This window comes from Cyanistes caeruleus, chromosome 1 (genome assembly GCF_971803275.1).
Source record: "Cyanistes caeruleus chromosome 1, bCyaCae1.hap1.1, whole genome shotgun sequence".
Classification (NCBI taxonomy): Eukaryota; Metazoa; Chordata; class Aves; order Passeriformes; family Paridae; genus Cyanistes; species Cyanistes caeruleus.
In genome coordinates this window covers 1626206-1650432 of record NC_141701.1, presented here as the reverse complement: position 1 = coordinate 1650432, position 24227 = coordinate 1626206, and the positions used below count along the sequence as shown (strand labels likewise).

Genomic DNA, 24227 nt, shown 5'->3' with positions numbered 1-24227 from the left:
TCCCAAATCCCGGAGTCCCCAAATCCCAAAAATCCCCAGAAAATTCCCAAAAATCCGATCCCAGATTCCCCAAATCCCACAGGAGACTCCAAATAAGATCAGGGTTTTTGTGGGAATTCCCGAGTTTTTCCCGGTGCCGGGAAATCCCGGTGGGAATTTGGGCTTCCGGAAGGTTCCGCCTCAGGAGAATTCCCGCAGGAATCGGGCGTGGAAGCGGCGCAGGAGCAGCAGCGCTCGCTCCAGAGCCGGCGGCGGCAGCAGCAGCGACAGCCTGGGAACGGCGCCGGGAATAAATCCCAAAAATCCCAAAAATTCCATGGATTCTGGAGTCACCAAATCCCAAAAATCCCAAAAATTCCATGGATTCTGGAGTCACCAAATCCCAAAAATTCCAAAAATTCCACGGATTCTGAGTCCCCAAATCCCAAAAATCCCAAAAATTCCACGGATTCTGGAGTCACCAAATCCCAAAAATCCCAAATCCTCAAATCCCCAAATCCCAAATCCCAGAGTCCCCAAATCCTCAAATTACCAAATTCCAGAGTCAGCAAATCCCAAAAATCAAATCCCAAAAATCCCCAAATCCCAGAGTCCCCAAATCCCAAAAATCCCAAATCCCCAAATCCCAAATCCCAGAGTAATCAAATCCCAAAAATCCCCCAAATCCACAAATTCCAGAGTCACCAAATCCCAAAAATCCCAAATCCCAAAAATCCCCAAATCCCAAAAATCCACAAATTGCGGAGTCCCCAAATCCCAAAAATCTCCAAAATCCACAAATTCCAGAGTCGGCAAATCCCAAAAATCCCAAAAATCCTAAATCCTCAAATCCCCAAATCCCAAATCCCAGAGTCCCCAAATCCCAAAAATCCACAAATTCCAGAGTCCCCAAATCCCAAAAATCCACAAATTTTGGAGTCCCCAAATCCCAAAAATCCCAAAAATCCCCAAAATCCACAAATTCCAGAGTCCCCAAATCCCAAAAATCCCCAATCCCCAAATCCCAAATCCCAGAGTAATCAAATCCCAAATCCCAAAAATCCCAAATCCTCAAATCCCCAAATCCCAAATCCCAGAGTCCCCAAATCCTCAAATTCCCAAATTCCAGAGTCAACAAATCCCAAAAATCCCAAATTCCAGAGTCACCAAATCCCAAATCCTCAAATCCCCAATTCCAAATCCCAGAGTCCCAAAAATCCCCAAATCCCAGGGTAATCAAATCCCAAAAATCCCAAAATTCCACAAATTCCGGAGTCCCCAAATCCCAAAAATCAAATAAATCCCAAAAATCCATAAATTCCACAAATTCCAGAGTCACCAAATCCCAAAAATCCCAAATCCCCAATCCCAAATCTCCAGTCCCAAAAATCCCCAAATCCCAAAAATCCCAAATCCCCAAATCCCAGAGTCCCCAAATTCCAGAGTCACCAAATTCCAAATCCCAAAAATCCCAAATCCCCAAATCCTCAAATCCTCAAATCCCAAATCCCAAATTCTCAAATCCCAAATCCCAGAGTCCCCAAATCCCAAAAATCCACAAATTCTGGAGTCCCCAAATCCCAAAAATCCACAAATTCCGGAGTCATCAAATCCCAAAAATCCCAAAAATCCCCAAAATCCACAAATTCCAGAGTCCCCAAATCCCAAAAATCCCCAATCCCCAAATCCCAAATCCCAGAGTAATCAAATCCCAAATCCCAAATATCCCAAATCCTCAAATCCCCAAATCCCAAATCCCAGAGTCCCCAAATCCTCAAATTCCCAAATTCCAGAGTCAACAAATCCCAAAAATCCCAAATTCCAGAGTCACCAAATCCCAAATCCTCAAATCCCCAATCCAAATCCCAGAGTCCCAAAAATCCCCAAATCCCAGGGTAATCAAATCCCAAAAATCCCAAAATTCCACAAATTCCGGAGTCCCCAAATCCCAAAAATCAAATAAATCCCAAAAATCCATAAATTCCACAAATTCCAGAGTCACCAAATCCCAAAAATCCCAAATCCCCAATCCCAAATCTCCAGTCCCAAAAATCCCCAAATCCCAAAAATCCCAAATCCCCAAATCCCAGAGTCCCCAAATTCCAGAGTCACCAAATTCCAAATCCCAAAAATCCCAAATCCCCAAATCCTCAAATCCTCAAATCCCAAATCCCAAATTCTCAAATCCCAAATCCCAGTCACCAAATCCCAAAAAACCCCAAATTCCAGCATCACCAAATCCCCAAATCCTCAAATCCCAAATCCCAACCCCCAGCTCTCCCAAATCCCCTCAATGTCCCCCCAGGGTGTCCCCAAGGTGTCCCCAATGTCCCCAGGGTGTCCCAAATGTCCCCCAATGTCCCCTCAGTGTCCCCTCAGTGTCCCCAATGTCCCCAATGTCCCCAGGGTGTCCCCAATGTCCCCTCGGTGTCCCCAATGTCCCCTCGGTGTCCCCAGGGTGTCCCCAGGGTGTCCCCAATGTCCCCTCGGTGTCCCCAATGTCCCCTCGGTGTCCCCAATGTCCCCGTACCCCACGTGGCCGCTGTCCCCGCTCATCCCGAAGCCGCTGCCCGGTTCCAGCTCCACTCCCGTGTCCCCAATGTCCCCTCGGTGTCCCCAATGTCCCCAATGTCCCCAGGGTGTCCCCAATGTCCCCAATGTCCCCAATGTCCCCGTACCCCACGTGGCCGCTGTCCCCGCTCATCCCGAAGCCGCTGCCCGGTTCCAGCTCCACTCCCGTGTCTCCAGGGTGTCCCCAATGTCCCCTCGGTGTCCCCAATGTCCCCAATGTCCCCTCAGTGTCCCCGTACCCCACGTGGCCGCTGTCCCCGCTCATCCCGAAGCCGCTGCCCGGTTCCAGCTCCACTCCCGTGTCCCCAATGTCCCCAATGTCCCCTCGGTGTCCCCGTACCCCACGTGGCCGCTGTCCCCGCTCATCCCGAAGCCGCTGCCCGGTTCCAGCTCCACTCCCGTGTCCCCAATGTCCCCAATGTCCCCTCGGTGTCCCCGTACCCCACGTGGCCGCTGTCCCCGCTCATCCCGAAGCCGCTGCCCGGTTCCAGCTCCACTCCCGTGTCCCCAGGGTGTCCCCAATGTCCCCTCAGTGTCCCCAATGTCCCCAATGTCCCCTCGGTGTCCCCAATGTCCCCGTACCCCACGTGGCCGCTGTCCCCGCTCATCCCGAAGCCGCTGCCCGGTTCCAGCTCCACTCCCGTGTCCCCAGTGTCCCCTCGGTGTCCCCAATGTCCCCTCAGTGTCCCCGTACCCCACGTGGCCGCTGTCCCCGCTCATCCCGAAGCCGCTGCCCGGTTCCAGCTCCACTCCCGTGTCCCCAATGTCCCCAATGTCCCCTCAGTGTCCCCAATGTCCCCAATGTCCCCTCAGTGTCCCCGTACCCCACGTGGCCGCTGTCCCCGCTCATCCCGAAGCCGCTGCCCGGTTCCAGCTCCACTCCCGTGTCCCCAATGTCCCCAATGTCCCCTCAGTGTCCCCGTACCCCACGTGGCCGCTGTCCCCGCTCATCCCGAAGCCGCTGCCCGGTTCCAGCTCCACTCCCGCCGCCTCCCGCAGCTCCCGGCACAGAAACGCGTCCGGCTCCAGCCCCAGCTCCTGCCCCGAAGGGACACGGGGGGTGACAGCAGGGGACAGCAGGGGACACCCTGGGGACAGCAGGGGGCAGCAGGGGACACCCTGGGGACACCCTGGGGACAGCAGGGGACAGCAGGGGACAGCAGGGGACACCCTGGGGACAGCAGGGGACAGCAGGGGACACCCTGGGGACACCCTGGGGACACCCTGGGGACAGCAGGGGACAGCAGGGGACACCCTGGGGACACCCTGGGGACACCCTGGGGACAGCAGGGGACAGCAGGGGACACCCTGGGGACACCCTGGGGACACCCTGGGAACAGCAGGGGACACCCTGGGGACACCCTGGGGACACCCTGGGGACAGCAGGGGACAGCAGGGGACACCCTGGGGACACCCTGGGAACAGCAGGGGACACCCTGGGGACACCCTGGGGACACCCTGGGGACAGCAGGGGACACCCTGGGGACACCCTGGGAACAGCAGGGGACACCCTGGGGACACCCTGGGGACACCCTGGGGACACCCTGGGGACAGCAGGGGACAGCAGGGGACACCCTGGGGACACCCTGGGGACACCCTGGGAACAGCAGGGGACACCCTGGGGACAGTAGGGGACACCCTGGGGACAGCAGGGGACAGCAGGGGACAGCAGGGGACACCCTGGGGACAGCAGGGGACACCCTGGGGACAGCAGGGGACAGCAGGGGACACCCTGGGGACAGCTGGGGACAGCAGGGGACACCCTGGGGACACCCTCGGGACACCCTGGGGACATCCTGGGGACATCCTGGGAACACCGCGTGGAAACCCTGGGGACAGCAGGGGACAGCAGGAGACACGGGCTGGCCCCAAAGTGTCCCCAGAGTGTCCCTAAGGTGTCCCCAGGTGTCCCCAGGTGTCCCCAGGTGTCCCCATGTCCCAGCACCCCCCACCCGCCAGGGCCGTGTCCCCGTTCCCGCTCTCCCCCATTCCCAGACCCGCTCCTGGGGCTCCCGGTGTGTCCTTGTCCCCTGTCCCTGTCCCTGTCCCTGTCCCTGTCCCTGTCCCCTGTCCCCTGTCCCTGTCCCTGTCCCCTGTCCCTGTCCCCTGTCCCCTGTCCCTGTCCCTGTCCCTGTCCCTGTCCCTGTCCCTGTCCCGGTGTGTCCCTGTCACTATCCCCTGTCCCTGTCCCTGTCCCTGTCCCTGTCCCTGTCCCTGTCCCTGTCCCTGTCCCTGTCCCCTGTCCCTGTTCCTGTCCCCTGTCCCCTGTTCCTGTCCCGTGTCCCTGTCCCTGTCCCCTCTCCCTGTCCTGGTGTGTCCCTGTCCCTGTCCCCTCGGTCTATCCCTGTCCCCTGTCCCTGTCCCGCTGTGTCCCCGGAGTCCCCCCGAGCTCACCCTGCCGCTGTCCCTGTCCCCGCTGTGTCCCTGTGTCCCCTCGGTCTGTCCCTGTCCCTGTCCCCGCTGTGTCCCTGTGTCCCCTCGGTCTGTCCCTGTCCCCGCTGTGTCCCTGTCCCCACTGTGTCCCCTCCGTGTCCCTGCTCTCACCCTGTCCCCTGTGTCCCCGCTGTGTCCCCGCTGTGTCCCTGTGTCCCCTCGGTGTGTCCCTGTCCCTGTCCCCTCTGTGTCCCCGGTGTCCCCTGCCCCTGTCCCCGGTGTCCCCGGTGTCCCCTATCTGTGTCCCTGGTGTCCCCGGTGTCCCCTGTCTGTGTCCCCGGTGTCCCCTGTCCCCAGTGTCCCCTCGGTGTCCCCTGTCCCCGGTGTCCCCTGGGTGTCCCCTGTCTCTCACCCTGGCTCGGTTCCGGGCCCGCTGTGTCCCTGTCCCCGGTGTCCCCGGTGTCCCCTGGGTGTCCCCTGGGTGTCCCCTGTCTCTCACCCTGGCTCGGTTCCGGGCCCGCTGTGTCCCTGACCCCTGTCCCCGGTGTCCCCTGTCCCCGGTGTCCCCTGGGTGTCCCCTGGGTGTCCCCTGGGTGTCCCCTGTCTCTCACCCTGGCTCGGTTCCGGGCCCGCTGTGTCCCTGTCCCTGTCCCTGTCCCCTGTCCCCGGTGTCCCCGGTGTCCCCGGTGTCCCCTGTCCCCGGTGTCCCCTGGGTGTCCCCGGTGTCCCCTGGGTGTCCCCTGTCTCTCACCCTGGCTCGGTTCCGGGCCCGCTCGGGGATGCGCAGCCGGGGGAACGCGCGGGGTCCCGCGGCCGGGGGGTGGCAGCGAATCCCGGGGGCGCGGCCGAGCTCCCGCTGCAGCCGCCGGGCGTTGGAGGCCAGGGCCCGGAGCAGATCCCGCCGGTGCTGGAAAACCGGGATAACGGGATAACGGGATTAACGGGATTAACGGGATTAACAGGATAACGGGATTAACGGGATTAACGGGATTAACGGGATTAACGGGATCCAGCTCCCGCTGCAGCCGCCGGGCGTTGGAGGCCAGGGCCCGGAGCAGATCCCGCCGGTGCTGGGGATGGAAAACCGGGATTAACGGGATAACGGGATTAACGGGATTAACGGGATTAACGGGATTAACGGGATAACGGGATCCAGCTCCCGCTGCAGCCGCCGGGCGTTGGAGGCCATGGCCCGGAGCAGATCCCACCGGTGCTGGAAAACCGGGATAACGGGATAACGGGATTAACGGGATTAACGGGATTAACAGGATAACGGGATTAACGGGATTAACGGGATTAACGGGATTAACGGGATCCAGCTCCCGCTGCAGCCGCCGGGCGTTGGAGGCCAGGGCCCGGAGCAGATCCCGCCGGTGCTGGGGATGGAAAACCGGGATTAACGGGATAACGGGATTAACGGGATTAACGGGATTAACGGGATTAACGGGATAACGGGATCCAGCTCCCGCTGCAGCCGCCGGGCGTTGGAGGCCATGGCCCGGAGCAGATCCCACCGGTGCTGGAAAACCGGGATAACGGGATAACGGGATTAACGGGATTAACGGGATTAACAGGATAACGGGATTAACGGGATTAACGGGATTAACGGGATTAACGGGATCCAGCTCCCGCTGCAGCCGCCGGGCGTTGGAGGCCAGGGCCCGGAGCAGATCCCGCCGGTGCTGGGGATGGAAAACCGGGATTAACGGGATAACGGGATTAACGGGATTAACGGGATTAACGGGATTAACGGGATAACGGGATCCAGCTCCCGCTGCAGCCGCCGGGCGTTGGAGGCCATGGCCCGGAGCAGATCCCACCGGTGCTGGAAAACCGGGATAACGGGATAACGGGATTAACGGGATTAACGGGATTAACAGGATAACGGGATTAACGGGATTAACGGGATTAACGGGATTAACGGGATCCAGCTCCCGCTGCAGCCGCCGGGCGTTGGAGGCCAGGGCCCGGAGCAGATCCCGCCGGTGCTGGGGATGGAAAACCGGGATTAACGGGATAACGGGATTAACGGGATTAACGGGATTAACGGGATTAACGGGATAACGGGATCCAGCTCCCGCTGCAGCCGCCGGGCGTTGGAGGCCAGGGCCCGGAGCAGATCCCGCCGGTGCTGGAAAACCGGGATAACGGGATAACGGGATTAACGGGATAACGGGATAACGGGATCAAAGGGATAACGGGATAACGGGATTAACGGGATTAACGGGATAACGGGATAACGGGATCAAAGGGATAACGGGATCAAAGGTATAACGGGATCCAGCTCCCGCTGCAGCCGCCGGGCGTTGGAGGCCAGGGCCTGGAGCAGATCCTGCCGGTGCTGGGGATGGAAAACCGGGATTAACGGGATAACGGGATTAACGGGATACCGGGATTAAATGGATGATGGGATAACGGGATAACAGGATTAACGGGATAACGGGATTAACGGGATAACGGGATCAAAGGGATAACGGGATCCAGCTCCCGCTGCAGCCGCCGGGCGTTGGAGGCCAGGGCCCGGAGCAGATCCCGCCGGTGCTGGAAAACCGGGATAACGGGGTTAACGGGATAATGGGATTAACGAGATAATGGGATTAACGGGATAACGGGATTAACGGGATTAACGGGATAACGGGATTAACAGGATAACGGTATTAAGGGGATTAACGGGATTAACGGGATAATGGGATTAACACAGTAACAGGAATAATGGGATAACAGGATTAATGGGATTAACGGGATAACGGGATTAATAAAATTAATGGGATTAACGGGATAACGGGATTAACGGGATTAACGGGATTAACAGCATAACGGGATTAATGGGATTAATGGGATTAACAGGATTAATAAAATTAACGGGATTAACGGGATTAATGGGATAATGGGATTTATGGGATTTACGGGATTTATGGCATCGGATGAGATCCAATGCATTGGGACCAATGGGATTGATGGGATTTATGGGATGGGATAATGGGATTGATGGGATTTATGGGATGGGATTTATGGGATTTTTTGGGATTTATGGGATTTTGGGGATTTATGGGAAGGGATAATGGGATTGATGGGATTTGTGGGATGGGATCCATGGGATGGGATTTATGGGATTTTGTGGGATTTATGGGATTTTGGGGATTTATGGGATGGGATAATGGGAACACGATGGGATTTATGGGATTTATAGGATGGGATGGGATCTAACAGGCTGGGATTTGTGGGATTTATGGGATTTTGGGGATTTATGGGATTTATGGGATTTATGGGATGGGATTTTGGGATTTTTTGGGATTTATGGGATTTTTTGGGATTTATGGGAAGGGATAATGGGATTGATGGGATTTATGGGATGGGATAATGGGATTGATGGGATTTGTGGGATGGGATCCATGGGATGGGATTTATGGGATTTTTTGGGATTTATGGAAAGGAATAATGTGATTGATGGGATTTATGGGAAGGGATCCATGGGATGGGATTTATGGGATTTTGTGGGATTTATGGGAAGGGATAATGGGATTTATGGGATTTGTGGGATGGGATAATGGGATTGATGGGATTTGTGGGATGGGATCCATGGGATGGGATTTATGGGATTTTTGGGGATTTATGGGAAGGGATAATGGGATTGATGGGATTTGTGGGAAGGGATCCATGGGATGGGATTTATGGGATTTTTGGGGATTTATGGGAGTTTGGGGATTTATGGGAAGGGATAATGGGATTGATGGGATTTGTGGGATGGGATAAGGGGAAGGGATTTATGGGATTTTTTGGGATTGATGGGATTTTGGGGATTTATGGGAAGGGATAATGGGAATGGGATGGGATTTCTGGGATTTATGGGATGGGATAATGGGAACACGATGGGATTTATGGGATTTATAGGATGGGATGGGATCTAACGGGCTGGGATTTGTGGGATTTATGGGATTTTGGGGATTTATGGGAAGGGATAATGGGAATGGGATGGGATTTATGGGATTTATAGGATGGGATGGGATCTAACGGGCTGGGATTTGTGGGATTTATGGGATTTTGGGGGTTTATGGGATTTATGGGATGATGGGATGGGATTTTGGGATTTTGGGATTTATAGGATGGGATGAGATCGAACAGGTTGGGATTTATGGGATGGGATTTATGGGATTTATGGGATTTATGGGATAATGGGATGGGATTTTGGGATTTACAGGATGGGATGAAATCAAACAGGTTGGGATTTATGGGATTTATGGGATTTATGGGATTTATGGGATTTATGGGATGATGGGATTTGGGGGATTTATAGGATGGGATGAGATCAAACAGGTTGGGATTTATGGGATGGGATTTATGGGATTTATGGGATGATGGGATGGGATTTGGGGGATTTATAGGATGGGATGAGATCGAACAGGTTGGGATTTATGGGATGGGATTTATGGGATTTTGGGGATTTATGGGATTTATGGGATGATGGGATGGGATTTTGGGATTTTGGGATTTATAGGATGGGATGAGATCAAACAGGCTGGGATTTATGGGATGGGATTTATGGGATTTATGGGATTTATGGGATTTATGGGATTTATGGGATGATGGGATGGGATTTGGGGGATTTATAAGATGGGATGAGATCGAACAGGTTGGGATTTATGGGATTTATGGGATTTATGGGATTTATGGGATTTATGGGATAATGGGGATTTATGTGATTTATGGGATGGGATTTTGGGGATTTTTGGGATTTTTTGGGATTTTTTGGATTTACGGGATTTTTTGGGATTTAGGGGATTTATAGGATTTATGGGATTTACCGGATTTACAGGATTTACAGGATTTTTGGGATTTATGGGATGGGATTTTGGGGATTTATGGGATTTATGAGATTTATGGGATTTATGGGATTTCCAGGATTTACAGGATTTATGGGATTTATGGGATTTCCAGGATTTACGGGATTTAGGGGATTTATGGGATTTTTGGAATTTATTGGATTTACGGGATTTCCAGGATTTTTTTGATTTCCAGGATTTTGGGGATTTCCGGGATTTATGGGATTTATGGGATTTACACGATTTATGGGATTTATGGGATTTTTGGGATTTCCAGGATTTATGGGATTTAGGGGATTTATGAGATTTAGGGGATTTTATGGGATTTATGGGATTTAGGGAATGGGATGGGATATATGGGATTTATGGGATGGGATTTACGGGATTTAGGGGATTTATGGGATTTATGGGATTTTGAGGATTTATGGGATTTTTGGGATTTTCAGGATTTACGGGATTTCCAGGATTTATGGGATTTAGGGGATTTATGAGATTTAGGGGATTTTATGGGATTTATGGGATTTAGGGAATGGGATGGGATTTATGGGATTTATGGGATGGGATTTACGGGATTTAGGGGATTTATGGGATTTATGGGATTTTGAGGATTTATGGGATTTTTGGGATTTCCAGGATTTACGGGATTTACAGGATTTATGCGATTTAGGGGATTTATGGGATTTATGTGATTTAGGGAATGGGATGGGATTTATGGGATTTATGGGATGGGATTTACGGGATTTAGGGGATTTATGGGATTTTTGGGATTTATGGGATTTACGGGATTTAGGGGGTTTATGGGGTTTACGGGATTTTTAGGATTTACGGGATTTACGGGATTTTTGGGATTTTTGGGATTTATGGGATTTAGGGGATTTTATGGGATTTATGTGATTTAGGGAATGGGATGGGATTTATGGGATTGATGGGATGGGATTTACGGGATTTAGGGGATTTATGGGATTTTTGGGATTTTGAGGATTTATGGGATTTATGGGATTTCCGGGACCCGCGGAATCACAAGCCCAGGCCTCTCTCCCAGCACCTTTTCCAGCTCCCTGCGGATGGGATCCCGCTGATCCGGCGGCTCCAGGAGCAGATCCAGCAGGATCCGGCCGGGAACGCAGGGCCGGGGGATGGATTGAGCCAGCTGGAACGGCCGCCGGAGCCGCGGCTCCACGTTCACCAGCTCCAGGAATCCCGCCCGGAATCCGTTCCTGCGGCGCCGGAATTCCCAAAATTCATTCCCAAAATTCATTCATTCATTCCCAAAATTCATTCCCCCAATTCGGGGCCTTCCCGGTTTTTTCTCAAAATTCCAGCTCCAGGATTCCCACCTGGAATCCGATCCTGGGGGAACCACTGCTGTTCCCTCACCCCCTTCCATGCCATTCCCAAAATTCCCAGTATTCCCAAAATCCCAGAATTCCCAAAATCCCTGGAAATCCTGAAATTTCCCCTAAATTCCCCAAAATTCCCCAAATCCCTGAATCCCCAGAATTCCCAAAATTTTCCCCAAATTCCCCAAAATTCCAAGAATTCTCAATATCCCCCAAATTCCCAGAATCCCCAAAATCCCTGGCATTCCCAAAATTCCAGAAAATCCTGAAATTTCCCCTAAATCCCCAAAATTCATGGAATTCCAGCTCCAGGAATCCCACCTGGAATCCTTTCCTGGGGCACCACCACCGTCCCCTCACCCCCTTCCATCCCAATCCCAAAATTCCCCAAATCCCCCAAACCCCTGTTGAATATTCCCGTTGAATATTCCCGTCATTCCCATTGTTTTTCCCGTTGTTATTCCTGTTGTTATTCCCATTGTTATTCCCGTTGAATTCCCGTTGAATATTCCCATTATTCCCGTTGTTATTCCCGTTGTCATTCCCGTTGTTCCCATTCTTATTCCCATTGTTATTCCCATTGTTTTTCCCATCATTCCCATTGTTTTCCTTTTGTTTTTCCCATTGAATATTCCAGTTATTCCCGTTGTCATTCCTGTCATTCCCATTGTTTTTCCCATTGTTATTCCTGTTGTTTTTCCTGTTATTCCCGTTGTTATTCCCATTGTTATTCCCGTTGTTATTCCCGTTGAATTCCCATTATTCCCATTGAATATTCCCATTGTTTTTCCCGCTGTTATTCCCGTTGTTATCCCCGTTATTTTTCCCGTTATTCCCGTTGTTATTCCCGTTGTTTTTCCCATTATTCCCATTGAATATTCCCGTTGTTTTTCCCATTATTCCTGCTGTCATTCCCATTGTCATTCCCATCATTCCTGTTGTCATTCCCGTTGTTATTCCCATTATTCTCGTTGTTATTCCCACTGAATATTCCCGCTGTTTTTCCCATTGTTTTCCCTGTTGTTTTTCCCATTGTTTTTCCCATTATTCCCATTGAATATTCCCATTGTTATTCCTTTTGAATTCCTGTTATTCCCATTGAATATTCCCATTGTTATTCCCGTTGTTTTTCCCATTATTCCCATTGAATATTCCCATTGTTTTCCCCATTGTTTTTCCCATTGTTTTTCCCGTAATTCCTGCTGTCATTCCCATTGTCATTCCCATCATTCCCATTGTTTTTCCCATTGTGATTCCCGCTGTTATTCCCATTGTTTTTCCCATTATTCCCATTGAATATTCCCATTGTTATTCCCATTGAATATTCCCATTGTTATTCCCATTGAATATTCCCGTTGTTTTTCCTGTTATTCCTGCTGTCATTCCCATTGTTTTTCCCATTGTTTTTCCCGTTGTTTTTCCCATTGTTCCTGCTGTTATTCCCGTTGTTTTTCCCATTATTCCCATTGAATATTCCTGTTGTTTTTCCCATTATTCCTGCTGTCATTCCCATCATTCCCATTGTTTTTCCCATTGTTATTCCCGCTGTTATTCCCATTGCTTTTCCTGTTGTTATTCCCATTGAATATTCCCACTGTTATTCCTAATGAATATTCCCGTTGTTTTTCCCGCTGTTATTCCCGCTGTTTTCCCCATTATTCCCGCTGGTATTCCCGTTGTTTTTCCCGTCATTCCCATTGAATATTCCCGTTGTTATTCCCCTTGTTTTTCCTGTTATTCCCGCTGTTATTCCCGTAGTTATTCCCATTGTTATTCCCGTTGAATTCCTGTTATTCCCATTGAATAATCCCATTGTTTTTCCCGTTGTTTTTCCCATTGTTTTTCCCATTGTTCCTGCTGTTATTCCCGTTGTTTTTCCCATTATTCCCATTGAATATTCCCATTGTTATTCCCATTGTTTTTCCCATTGTTATTCCCGCTGTTATTCCCATTGTTTTCCCCGTTATTCCCATTGAATATTCCCATTGTTTTTCCCATTATTCCCTCTGTCATTCCCGTTGAATTCCCATTATTCCCATTGAATATTCCCGTTGTTTTTCCCATTATTCCCATTGAATATTCCCATTGTTTTTCCCGTTGTTTTTCCCATTGTTTTTCCCGTTGTTTTTCCCGTTATTCCTATTGAATATTCACATTCTTTTTCCTGTCATTCCCATTGAATATTCCCATTATTTTTCCCATTATTCCCGTTGTTTTTCCCATTATTCCCGTTGTTTTTCCCATTATTCCCAATGAATATTCCCATTGTTTTTCCCATTATTCCCGTTGTTTTTCCCATTATTCCCAATGAATATTCCCATTATTTTTCCCATTATTCCCATTGTTTTTCCCCGTCATTCCCAATGAATATTCCCATTATTTTTCCCATTATTCCCGTTGTTTTTCCCATTATTCCCAATGAATATTCCCATTGTTTTTCCCATTATTCCCAATGAATATTCCCGTTGTTTTTCCCATTATTCCCAATGAATATTCCCATTGTTTTTCCCATTATTCCCGTTGTTTTTCCCATTATTCCCAATGAATATTCCCATTGTTATTCCCATTATTCCCGTTGTTTTTCCCATTATTCCCAATGAATATTCTCATTATTTTTCCCATTATTCCCACTGAATATTCCCACTGTTATTCCCAATGAATATTCCCATTGTTTTTCCCATTATTCCCGTTGTTTTTCCCATTATTCCCATTGAATATTCCCATTATTTTTCCCATTATTCCCGTTGTTTTTCCCGTTATTCCCAATGAATATTCCCATTGTTTTTCCCATTATTCCCGTTGAATATTCCCGTTGTTTTTCCCAATGAATATTCCCATTATTTTTCCCATTATTCCCGTTGTTTTTCCCATTATTCCCAATGAATATTCCCATTATTTTTCCCATTATTCCCGTTGTTTTTCCCATTATTCCCATTGAATATTCCCACTGTTATTCCCATTGAATATTCCCATTGTTTTTCCCATTATTCCCATTGTTTTTCCCATTATTCCCAATGAATATTCCCATTGTTTTTCCCATTATTCCCGTTGTTTTTCCCATTATTCCCAATGAATATTCCCATTATTTTTCCCATTATTCCCGTTGTTTTTCCCATTATTCCCAATGAATATTCCCATTATTCCCAATGAATATTCCCATTATTTTTCCCATTATTCCCAATGAATATTCCCATTATTTTTCCCATTATTCCCGTTGTTTTTCCCATTATTCCCATTGAATATTCCCGCTGTTATTCCCAATGAATATTCCCATTGTTTTTCCCATTATTCCCAATGAATATTCCCATTGTTTTTCCCATTATTCCCATTGAATATTCCCGCTGTTATTCCCATTGAATATTCCCATTGTTTTTCCCATTATTCCCGTTGTTTTCCCATTATTCCCAATGAATATTCCCATTATTTTTCCCATTATTCCCGTTGTTTTTCCCATTATTCCCAATGAATATTCCCATTGTTTTTCCCATTATTCCCAATGAATATTCCCGTTGTTTTTCCCATTATTCCCACTGAATATTCCCACTGTTATTCCCAATGAATATTCCCATTATTTTTCCCATTATTCCCGTTGTTTTTCCCATTATTCCCAATGAATATTCCCATTATTTTTCCCATTATTCCCGTTGTTTTTCCCGTTATTCCCAATGAATATTCCCATTGTTTTTTCCATTATTCCCGTTGTTTTTCCGGCTGTTACTCCGGCGGTTCCCGCACCGCAGGGAGTGGAAGGAGATCAGTTGGACGCTCGTGGCCAGGGGTGGCCCCAGCTCGGCCAGGACTCGCCGCAGGGACAGGAACGGACGCTCGGGGTCGAAGGCTCGGTCCTGCTGCACCTGGAAACCATTCCCAAAAATTCCTCTGGGAATTCCCAAAAATTCCTCCGGGAATTCCCAAAAAATCCTCCAGGAATTCCCAAAAAATCCTCTGGGAATTCCCAAAAAATCCTCCCGGCATTCCCCAAAAAATCATCTGGGAATTCCCAAAAAATCCTCTGGGAATTCCCAAAAATTGCTCTGGGAATTCCCAAAAGTTCCTCTAGGAATTCCCAAAAAATCCTCCTGGAATTCCCAAAAAAATTCTCCAGGAATTCCCAAAAAATCCTCTGTGAATTCCCAAAAAATCCTCCGGGAATTCTCAAAAAATTCTCTGGAAATTCCAAAAAAATCCTCTGGGAATTCCCAAAAAATCCTCTGGGAATTCCCAAAAAATCCTCTGGGATTTCCCAAAATTCCTGTGGGAATTCCCAAAAAAAATCCTCCAAACATTCCCCAAAAAATCCTCCAGGTGTTCCCAAAAAATCGGTCCCATTCCCGCCCATTCCTGGTGGAATTCCCGCCCATTCCCGCCCATTCCCGAAGGAATTCCCGACCATTCCCGACCATTCCCGAAGGAATTCCCGACCATTCCCGAATATTCCCGAGTGAACTCCCGAACATAACCGCCCATTCCCGAAGGAATTCCCGACCATTCCCGACCATTCCCGAATATTCCCGAGCGAACTCCCGAACATAACCGCCCATTCCCGAAGGAATTCCCGACCATTCCCGACCATTCCCGAACATTCCCGAGTGAACTCCCGAACATAACCGCCCATTCCCGAAGGAACTCCCGAACAGTCCCGAACATTTCCGACCATTCCCGACCATTCCCGCCCATCCTCGCCCATTCCCGAAGGAATTCCCGACCATTCCCTAAGGAATTCCCGCCATTCCCGATGGAATTCCCGCCATTCCCGGTGGAATTCCCGCCATTCCCTCACCTCGTGGCCCAGCAGCAGCAGCCCCTCCTCCGCCGCCAGGCGCGCCAGCCCCGCCAGCAGCTCCCGGCTCAGCACCTGGCCTGGGGGAAACTGAGGCACGGTCACGGGGAAACTGAGGCACGGCCCGGGGGGGGGTGGGGGGGGGGTGGGGGTGGGAAGGGTGAGGAGGAAACTGAGGTACGGCCTCGGGGGAAACTGAGGCACGGTCCCAGGGAAACTGAGGCACGGTCACGGGGAAACTGAGGCACGGCCTCGGGGGGGAGGGGGTGGGCAGGGCTCGGGGGGAAACTGAGGCACGGCCTCGGGGGAAACTGAGGCACCGTCCGAGGGAAACTGAGGTACGGCCTCGAGGGAAACTGAGGCACGGCCTCGGGGGAGGTGGTGGGGTGGGAAGGGTCCGGGGGAAACTGAGGCACAGTCCGAGGGAAACTGAGGCATGGCCTTGGGGGCAGGGATGGGGGTGGGCAGGGCTCGGGGAAACTGAGGCAGGGGACGGGAATAACGGGATCCCAAAGGGAAACTGAGGCACGGGATGAGAATAACAGGATCCAAAGGGGAAACTGAGGCACGGGACAGGAATAACGGGATCCCGCAGGTAAACTGAGGCACGGGACGGGAATAACGGGATCCCGCAGGTAAACTGAGGCACGGGATGAGAATAACAGGATCCAAAAGGGGAAACTGAGGCACGGGACGGGAATAACTGGATCCCAAAGGGGAAACTGAGGCACAGGACGGGAAGAACGGGATCCCAAAGGGGAAACTGAGGCAGGGGACGGGAATAACGGGATCCCGCAGGTAAACTGAGGCACGGGACGGGAATAACGGGATCCCAAAGGGGAAACTGAGGCACGGGACGGGAATAACGGGATCCCGCAGGTAAACTGAGGCACGGAACGGGAATAACGAGATCCCAAAGGGAAACTGAGGCACGGGATGAGAATAACAGGATCCAAAGGGGAAACTGAGGCACGGGACGGGAATAACTGGATCCCAAAGGGGAAACTGAGGCACAGGACGGGAATAACGGGATCCCAGAGGGGAAACTGAGGCAGGGGACGGGAATAACCGGATCCCAAAGGGAAACTGAGGCACGGGATGAGAATAACGGGATCCAAAAGGGGAAACTGAGGCAGGGGACGGGAATAACGGGATCCCAAAGGGGAAACTGAGGCAGGGGACGGGAATAACCGGATCCCAAAGGGGAAACTGAGGCAGGGGACGGGAATAACCGGATCCCAAAGGGGAAACTGAGGCACGGGACAGGAATACCCGGATCCCAGAGGGAAACTGAGGCAGGGGACGGGAATAACGGGATCCAAAGGGGAAACTGAGGCAGGGGACGGGAATAACGGGATCCAAAGGGGAAACTGAGGCAGGGGACGGGAATAACCGGATCCCGCAGGTAAACTGAGGCCCGGGACGGGAATTCCCGGGAATGCCCGGACTCACCGGTGGGGTCCCCGGGATTGACCACGCACAGAACCCGCGGGCGGCACCGGCCCCGCGCCCCCCGCAGCTCCCGGAGCAGCGCGGCCTCGTCCGGGACCCAACCCCGGGGCTCGGAGAGCGCGTACGGAACCGGAACCGCCCCCGCCAGCAGCGCGGCCTCCCGCAGAACCGGCGGGCCCGGGACCGGGAGCAGAACCCCCGCGGGAAGGGCCGGGGGCGGCAGCGAGAACAGAGACAGCACGAACTGGGAATGGGATAAAAAAAATGGGAATTACAACGGGATAACAGCTGGAAAATAACGGGATAATAACGGGATAATAACAGGATAATAATGGGATAATAACGGGTTCGGAACCGGGACCTGGACCAGAACCCCCGCGGGAAGGGCCGGGGGCGGCAGCGAGAACAGAGACAGCAAGAACTGGGAACGGGATAAAAACAATGGGAATTACAACGGGATAACAACGGGATAACAGCTGGAAAATAACGGGATAATAACGGGATAATAACAGGATAATAATGGGATAATAACGGGTTCGGAACCGGGACCGGGAGCAGAACCCCCGCGGGAAGGGCCGGGGGCGGCAGCGAGAACAGAGACAGCACGAACTGGGAATGGGATAAAAACAATGGGATAAGAATGGGATAATAACCGAATAACAACGGGATAATAACGGGATAATAACGGGATAACAATGGGATAATAACGGGATAACAATGGGATAATAACGGGATGATAACGGGATAATAACGGGATAATAACGGGATAATAACGGGATGATAACGGGATAACAATGGGATGATAACGGGATAACAATGGGATAATAACGGGATGATAACGGGATAATAACGGGATAATAACGGGATAATAACGGGATAATAACGGGATGATAACGGGATAATAACGGGATGATAACGGGATAATAACGGGATAATAACGGGATGATAACGGGATAATAACGGGATGATAACGGGATGATAACGGGATGATAACGGGATGATAACGGGATGATAACGGGATAACAATGGGATAATAACGGGATGATAACGGGATGATAACGGGATAACAGGGTAACAATGGGATAAGGGGATAACGAGTAACTGGTATTGGGATAACGGGATCTGGGCTGGGGGCCCCATTCCCTGTTTGGGGTCTTCATTCCAAGTTTGAGGTCCCCATTCGCGTTCCCATATCCCATATCCCATATCCCATATCCCATTCCCATATCCCATATCCCACATCCCATATCCCATATCCCATATCCCATATCCCATATCCCATATCCCATTCCCATATCCCATATCCCATATCCCACATCCCATTCCCATATCCCATTCCCATATCCCACATCCCTTATCCCATATCCCATATCCCATATCCCATATCCCATATCCCATATCCCATATCCCACATCCCTTATCCCATATCCCATATCCCATATCCCACATCCCATATCCCATATCCCATATCCCACATCCCATATCCCATATCCCATATCCCATTCCCCATATCCCATATCCCATATCCCATATCCCATATCCCACATCCCATATCCCACATCCCACATCCCATATCCCATATCCCATTCCCATATCCCATTCCCATATCCCATATCCCATATCCCATTCCCATACCCCATATCCCATATCCCGTATCCCATTCCCATATCCCATTCCCACATCCCATATCCCATATCCCATTCCCATATCCCATATCCCATATCCCATATCCCATATCCCAGATCCCATATCCCATTCCCATATCCCAGATCCCATATCCCAGATCCCATATCCCATATCCCATATCCCATATCCCATATCCCATATCCCACATCCCACATCCCATATCCCATATCCCATATCCCATATCCCATATCCCATATCCCATTCCCATATCCCAGATCCCATATCCCACATCCCATATCCCATATCCCATATCCCAGATCCCATATCCCATTCCCATATCCCAGATCCCATATCCCATATCCCGTATCCCATATCCCGTATCCCATTCCCATATCCCATTCCCATATCCCACATCCCATATCCCAGATCCCAGATCCCGATCCCAATCCCGTTCCCGCTCTCTCACCGGGATCATGGTGGCGGTGCCGCTGCACAGGATGATGTTCCCAGGATCGCAGGGGAATCCATCCCGGAATTCCAGGAACCGGGAGATCCTGCCGGGAACGCCGTGGGATCGGTGCTCGTGGTTGTATCCTCCTGCGGCAACGGGATCGGCCTCGGATCCAGCGGGATCGCACGGAAATCCCACGGGATCCGCCCCAAATCCAGCAGGATCCGCCCCAAAACCGCTGGGATCAGCCCCAAATTCCATGGGAATGGCCCCAAATCCAGAGGGATCCACCCCAAATCCAGTGGAATCCCAAATCCAGTGGGATCAGCCCCAAATCCCGTGGGATCTGTCCCAAATCCAGTGGGATTGGCCCCAGATCCCGTGGGATCGGCCCCAAATTCAAAGGGGTCAGCCCCAAATCCAGTGGGATCCCAAAACCAGTGGGATTGGCCCCAAATCCAATGGGATCAGCCCCAAATCCAACGGAATCCCAAATCCAGTGGGATCGGCCCGAAATCCAAAGGGATCAGCCCCAAATCCAGGGGGATCAGCCCCAAATCCAAAGGGATCAGCCCCAAATCCAGTGGGATCGGCCCCAAATTCAAAGGGATCAGCTCCAGATCCAGTGGGATCAGCCCCAAATCCAATGGGATTGGCCCCAAATCCCATGGCATCCCAAATTCCATGGGATCGACCCCAAATCCAGCGGGATCGACCCCAAATCCAAAGGGAATGGCCCCAAATCCAACGGGATCCCAAACCCAGCAGGATCAGCCTCAAATCCCTCAGGACCCCAAATCCAATGGGGTCAGCACAAATCCCATGGGATCGACCCCAAATCCAATGGGATCAGCCTCAAATCCCATGGGATCAACCCCAAATCCAATGGGATCAGCCTCAAATCCCTCTGGGATCGCCATTCCCACCGATATTCCTGGAATCCATTTCCCCTCCCGGATAATCCCAAATCCCTCGGGATCGCCATTCCCACCGATATTCCCGGAATCCCTTTCCCCTCCCGGATAATCCCAAATCCCTCGGGATCGACCCCAAATCCAATGGGATCAGCCTCAAATCCCATGGGATCGCCATTCCCACCGATATTCCCGGAATCCATTTCCCCTCCCGGATAATCCCAAATCCCTCGGGATCGACCCCAAATCCAATGGGATCGACCCCAAATCCAATGGGATCAGCACAAATCCCATGGGATCATCATTCCCACCGATATTCCCGGAATCCCTTTCCCCTCCCGGATAATCCCAAATCCCATGGGATCGACCCCAAATCCAGCAGGATCAGCCTCAAATCCCATGGGATCGCCATTCCCACCGATATTCCCGGAATCCATTTCCCCTCCCGGATAATCCCAAATCCCATGGGATCGACCCCAAATCCAATGGGATCAGCCTCAAATCCCTCGGGATCGCCATTCCCACCGATATTCCCGGAATCCAATTCCCCTCCCGGATAATCCCAAATCCCTCGGGATCGCCATTCCCACCGATATTCCCGGAATCCATTTCCCTTCCCGGATAATCCCGAATCCCTCGGGATCGCCATTCCCACCGATATTCCCGGAATCCATTTCCCTTCCCGGATAATCCCAAATCCCATGGGATCGCCATTCCCACCGATATTCCCGGAATCCATTTCCCTTCCCGGATAATCCCAAATCCCCCGGGATCGCCATTCCCACCGATATTCCCGGAATCCATTTCCCCTCCCGGATAATCCCAAATCCCATGGGATCGACCCCAAATCCAATGGGATCAGCCTCAAATCCCTCGGGATCGCCATTCCCACCGATATTCCCGGAATCCAATTCCCCTCCCGGATAATCCCGAATCCCTCGGGATCGCCATTCCCACCGATATTCCCGGAATCCATTTCCCTTCCCGGATAATCCCAAATCCCATGGGATCGCCATTCCCACCGATATTCCCGGAATCCATTTCCCTTCCCGGATAATCCCAAATCCCCCGGGATCGCCATTCCCACCGATATTCCCGGAATCCATTTCCCTTCCCGGATAATCCCGAATCCCTCGGGATCGCCATTCCCACCGATATTCCCGGAATCCATTTCCCCTCCCGGATAATCCCGAATCCCCCGGGATCGCCATTCCCACCGATATTCCCGGAATCCCTTTCCCTTCCCGGATAATCCCGAATCCAATGGGATCGCCATTCCCACCGATATTCCCGGAATCCATTTCCCGCAGGATGCTCCGGGCCCGCTCCCGCACGGCCTCGGGGAGAGCGGGAGACTCCAAAAGTTCGGGAAGAGCGCAGGCGGCCAAAATCTGGGAATGGGGACACGGGGAATTCGGGATGGGGGACACGGGGGGACATTCCCGGTTATCCCGGGGGACATTCCCGGGGGACATTCCTGCTTTTCCCGGGGACATTCCCGGGGGCCATTCCCGGTTATCCCAGGAGCCATTCCCGGTTATCCCGGGGACATTCCCGAGGGACATTCCCGGTTATCCCGGGGACATTCCCGGTTATCCCGGGGGACATTCCCGGTTATCCCGGGGGACATTCCCGCTTATCCCGAGGGACATTCCCGGTTATCCCGGGGACATTCCCGGTTATCCCGGGGGACATTCCCGGTTATCCCGGGGGACATTCCCGCTTTTCCCGGGGTCATTCCCGGTTAACCCAGGGGACATTCCCGTTTTCCCCGGGGACATTCCCGGGGGACATTCCCGGTTATCCCGGGGGACATTCCCGCTTTTCCCGGGGGCCATTCCCGCTTTTCCCGGGGAACATTCCCGCTTTTCCCGGGGACATTCCCGCTTTTCCCGGGGGACATTCCCGCTTTTCCCGGGGACATTCCCGCTTTTCCCGGGGGACATTCCCGCTTTTCCCGGGGACATTCCCGCTTTTCCCGGGGGACATTCCCGCTTTTCCCGGGGGCCATTCCCGGTTATCCCGGGGACATTCCCGCTTTTCCCGGGGACATTCCCGCTTTTCCCGGGAACATTCCCGGTTATCCCGGGGGACATTCCCGATTTTCCCGGGGGACATTCCCGCTTTTCCCGGGAACATTCCCGCTTTTCCCGGGGCCATTCCCGGTACCTGGCGCAGGACCAGGGGCAGCTCCCGCCCCGCGGCCTCAGCCTCGTCACCGCCGCACGCCAGGGGCGGCACGAACGGCTCCGGGGACACCGGCGGGGACACCACCGGGGGCACCACCGGGGGCACCACCGGGGACACCCCCGGGGACAGCACCGGGGACACCCCCGGCGACACCACCGGGGACAGCACCGGGGACACCGGCGGGGACACCACCGGGGGGTCAGGTGGCTCAGGTGTCCCCCCCGGGGTCCCCAAGGTCCCCGGTGCTGTCCCCAAGGTCCCCGGTGCTGTCCCCGGTGTCCCCAAGCTTCCAGGTGGTGTCCCCGCTGTCCCTGCCGGTGTCCCCCCTGTCCTCGCCGGTGTCCCCGGTGTCCCCAAGGTCCCCGGTGCTGCCCCCGCTGTCCCCGGTGGTGTCCCCAGTGTCCCCGGTGCTGCCCCCAAGGTCCCCGGTGCTGCCCCCGCTGTCCCCGGTGCTGTCCCCGGTGTCCCCAAGGTCCCCGGTGCTGCCCCCGCTGTCCCCGGTGCTGCCCCCAAGGTCCCCGGTGCTGTCCCCAAGGTCCCCGGTGCTGCCCCCGGTGTCCCCAAGGTCCCCGGTGGTGTCCCCGCTGTCCCTGCCGCTGTCCCCGCTGTCCCTGCCGGTGTCCCCGGTGTCCCCAGGGTCCCCGGTGCTGTCCCCGGTGTCCCCGGTGCTGCCCCCGCTGTCCCCCCCGGTGTCCCCGGTGGTGTCCCCGGTGCTGCCCCCAAGGTCCCCGGTGCTGTCCCCGGTGTCCCCAAGCTCCCCGGTGGTGTCTCCGCTGTCCCCGCCGGTGTCCCCGGTGTCCCCGGTGCCATCCCCGGTGTCCCCGGTGGTGTCCCCCCTGTCCCCGGAGCCGTCCCCGGTGTCCCCTCGGTGGCCGCCATGGCTGTGACGGTGGCGGTGGCGGAGCGCCAGGGGGAGGTGACAGAGAACGGGACGGGACGGGAGAGCGGGGACGGGAAAACGGGAAATTGGGGGAAAAACCGGGAAAAATGGGGCTGGGAATGGGAAAATGGGGAAAAACCGGGAAAAATGGGAATGGGAATGCGGGAAATGGGGAAAAAACGGGAGAAATGGGGCTGGGAATGGGAATTGGGGAAAAACCGGGAGAAATGGGAATGGGAAATGGGAATTGGGGGAAAAACCGGGAGAAATGGGGCGGGAATTGGGATATTGGGGGAAAAACTGGGAGAAATGGGGCGGGAAATGGGAATTCGGGCTGGGAAATGAGAAAATGGGGAAAAACCGGGAGAAATGGGGCTGGGAATGGGAAATGGGGAAAACCGGGAGAAATGGGATAATGGGGGAAAAAACCGGGAAAAATGGGAGAAATGGGGAAAAACCGGGGAAATGGGGCTGGAAAAGGAGCTGGGAATGGGAATTGGGGAAAAAAACTGGGATAAATGGGTCTGGTAATGGGATAATGGGGAAAAACCGGGATAAATGGGGTGGAATTTGGGTTGGAAATGGGAATTGGGGAAAAAAACTGGGATAAATGGGGCTGGGAATGGGAAAATGGGAAGGGGAAAATGGGGAAAAACCGGGAGAAATGGGAGAATGGGGGAAAAAAACTGGGATAAATGGGGCTGGGAAATGGGGAAAAACCGGGGGAAATGGGGCTGGAAAAGGAGCTGGGAATGGGAATTGGGGGAAAAAAACTGGGATAAATGGGGCTGGGAATGGGATAATGGGGAAAAACCGGGATAAATGGGGTGGAATTTGGGTTGGAAATGGGA

General features: G+C 52.6%; 1 protein-coding gene across 1 annotated transcript; it reads right to left on the bottom strand.

The window, feature by feature from the left end:
* LOC147655239 (alanine aminotransferase 1-like) lies at positions 1–23375 on the bottom strand. Its single transcript, XM_086880073.1, has 12 exons — positions 23346–23375; positions 22476–22703; positions 21589–21697; positions 19408–19538; positions 17316–17559; positions 15864–15943; positions 14819–14937; positions 10789–10960; positions 5675–5830; positions 3426–3588; positions 2510–2585; positions 1–271 (listed from the first exon to the last, which is right to left on the bottom strand). The coding sequence occupies exons 1-12, from the start codon at positions 23373–23375 to the stop codon at positions 181–183; spliced, it is 1599 nt and encodes a 532-aa protein (XP_086736199.1). The 3' UTR covers positions 1–180.
* Positions 23376–24227: the final 852 nt, after the last annotated feature.

What these genes read in the sequence shown, in the direction of transcription:
- LOC147655239 (XM_086880073.1), bottom strand. Translation starts at nt 23,375, where the DNA reads ATGGCGGCCACCGAGGGGACACCGGGGACG. An exon ending in TGCCCCTGGTCCTGCGCCAG is followed by an intron (nt 21,698 to 22,475) that starts GTACCGGGAATG and finishes CCCCATTCCCAG; the next exon opens with ATTTTGGCCGCCTGCGCTCT. An exon ending in AATGGATTCCGGGAATATCG is followed by an intron (nt 19,539 to 21,588) that starts GTGGGAATGGCG and finishes CCGTTGCCGCAG; the next exon opens with GAGGATACAACCACGAGCAC.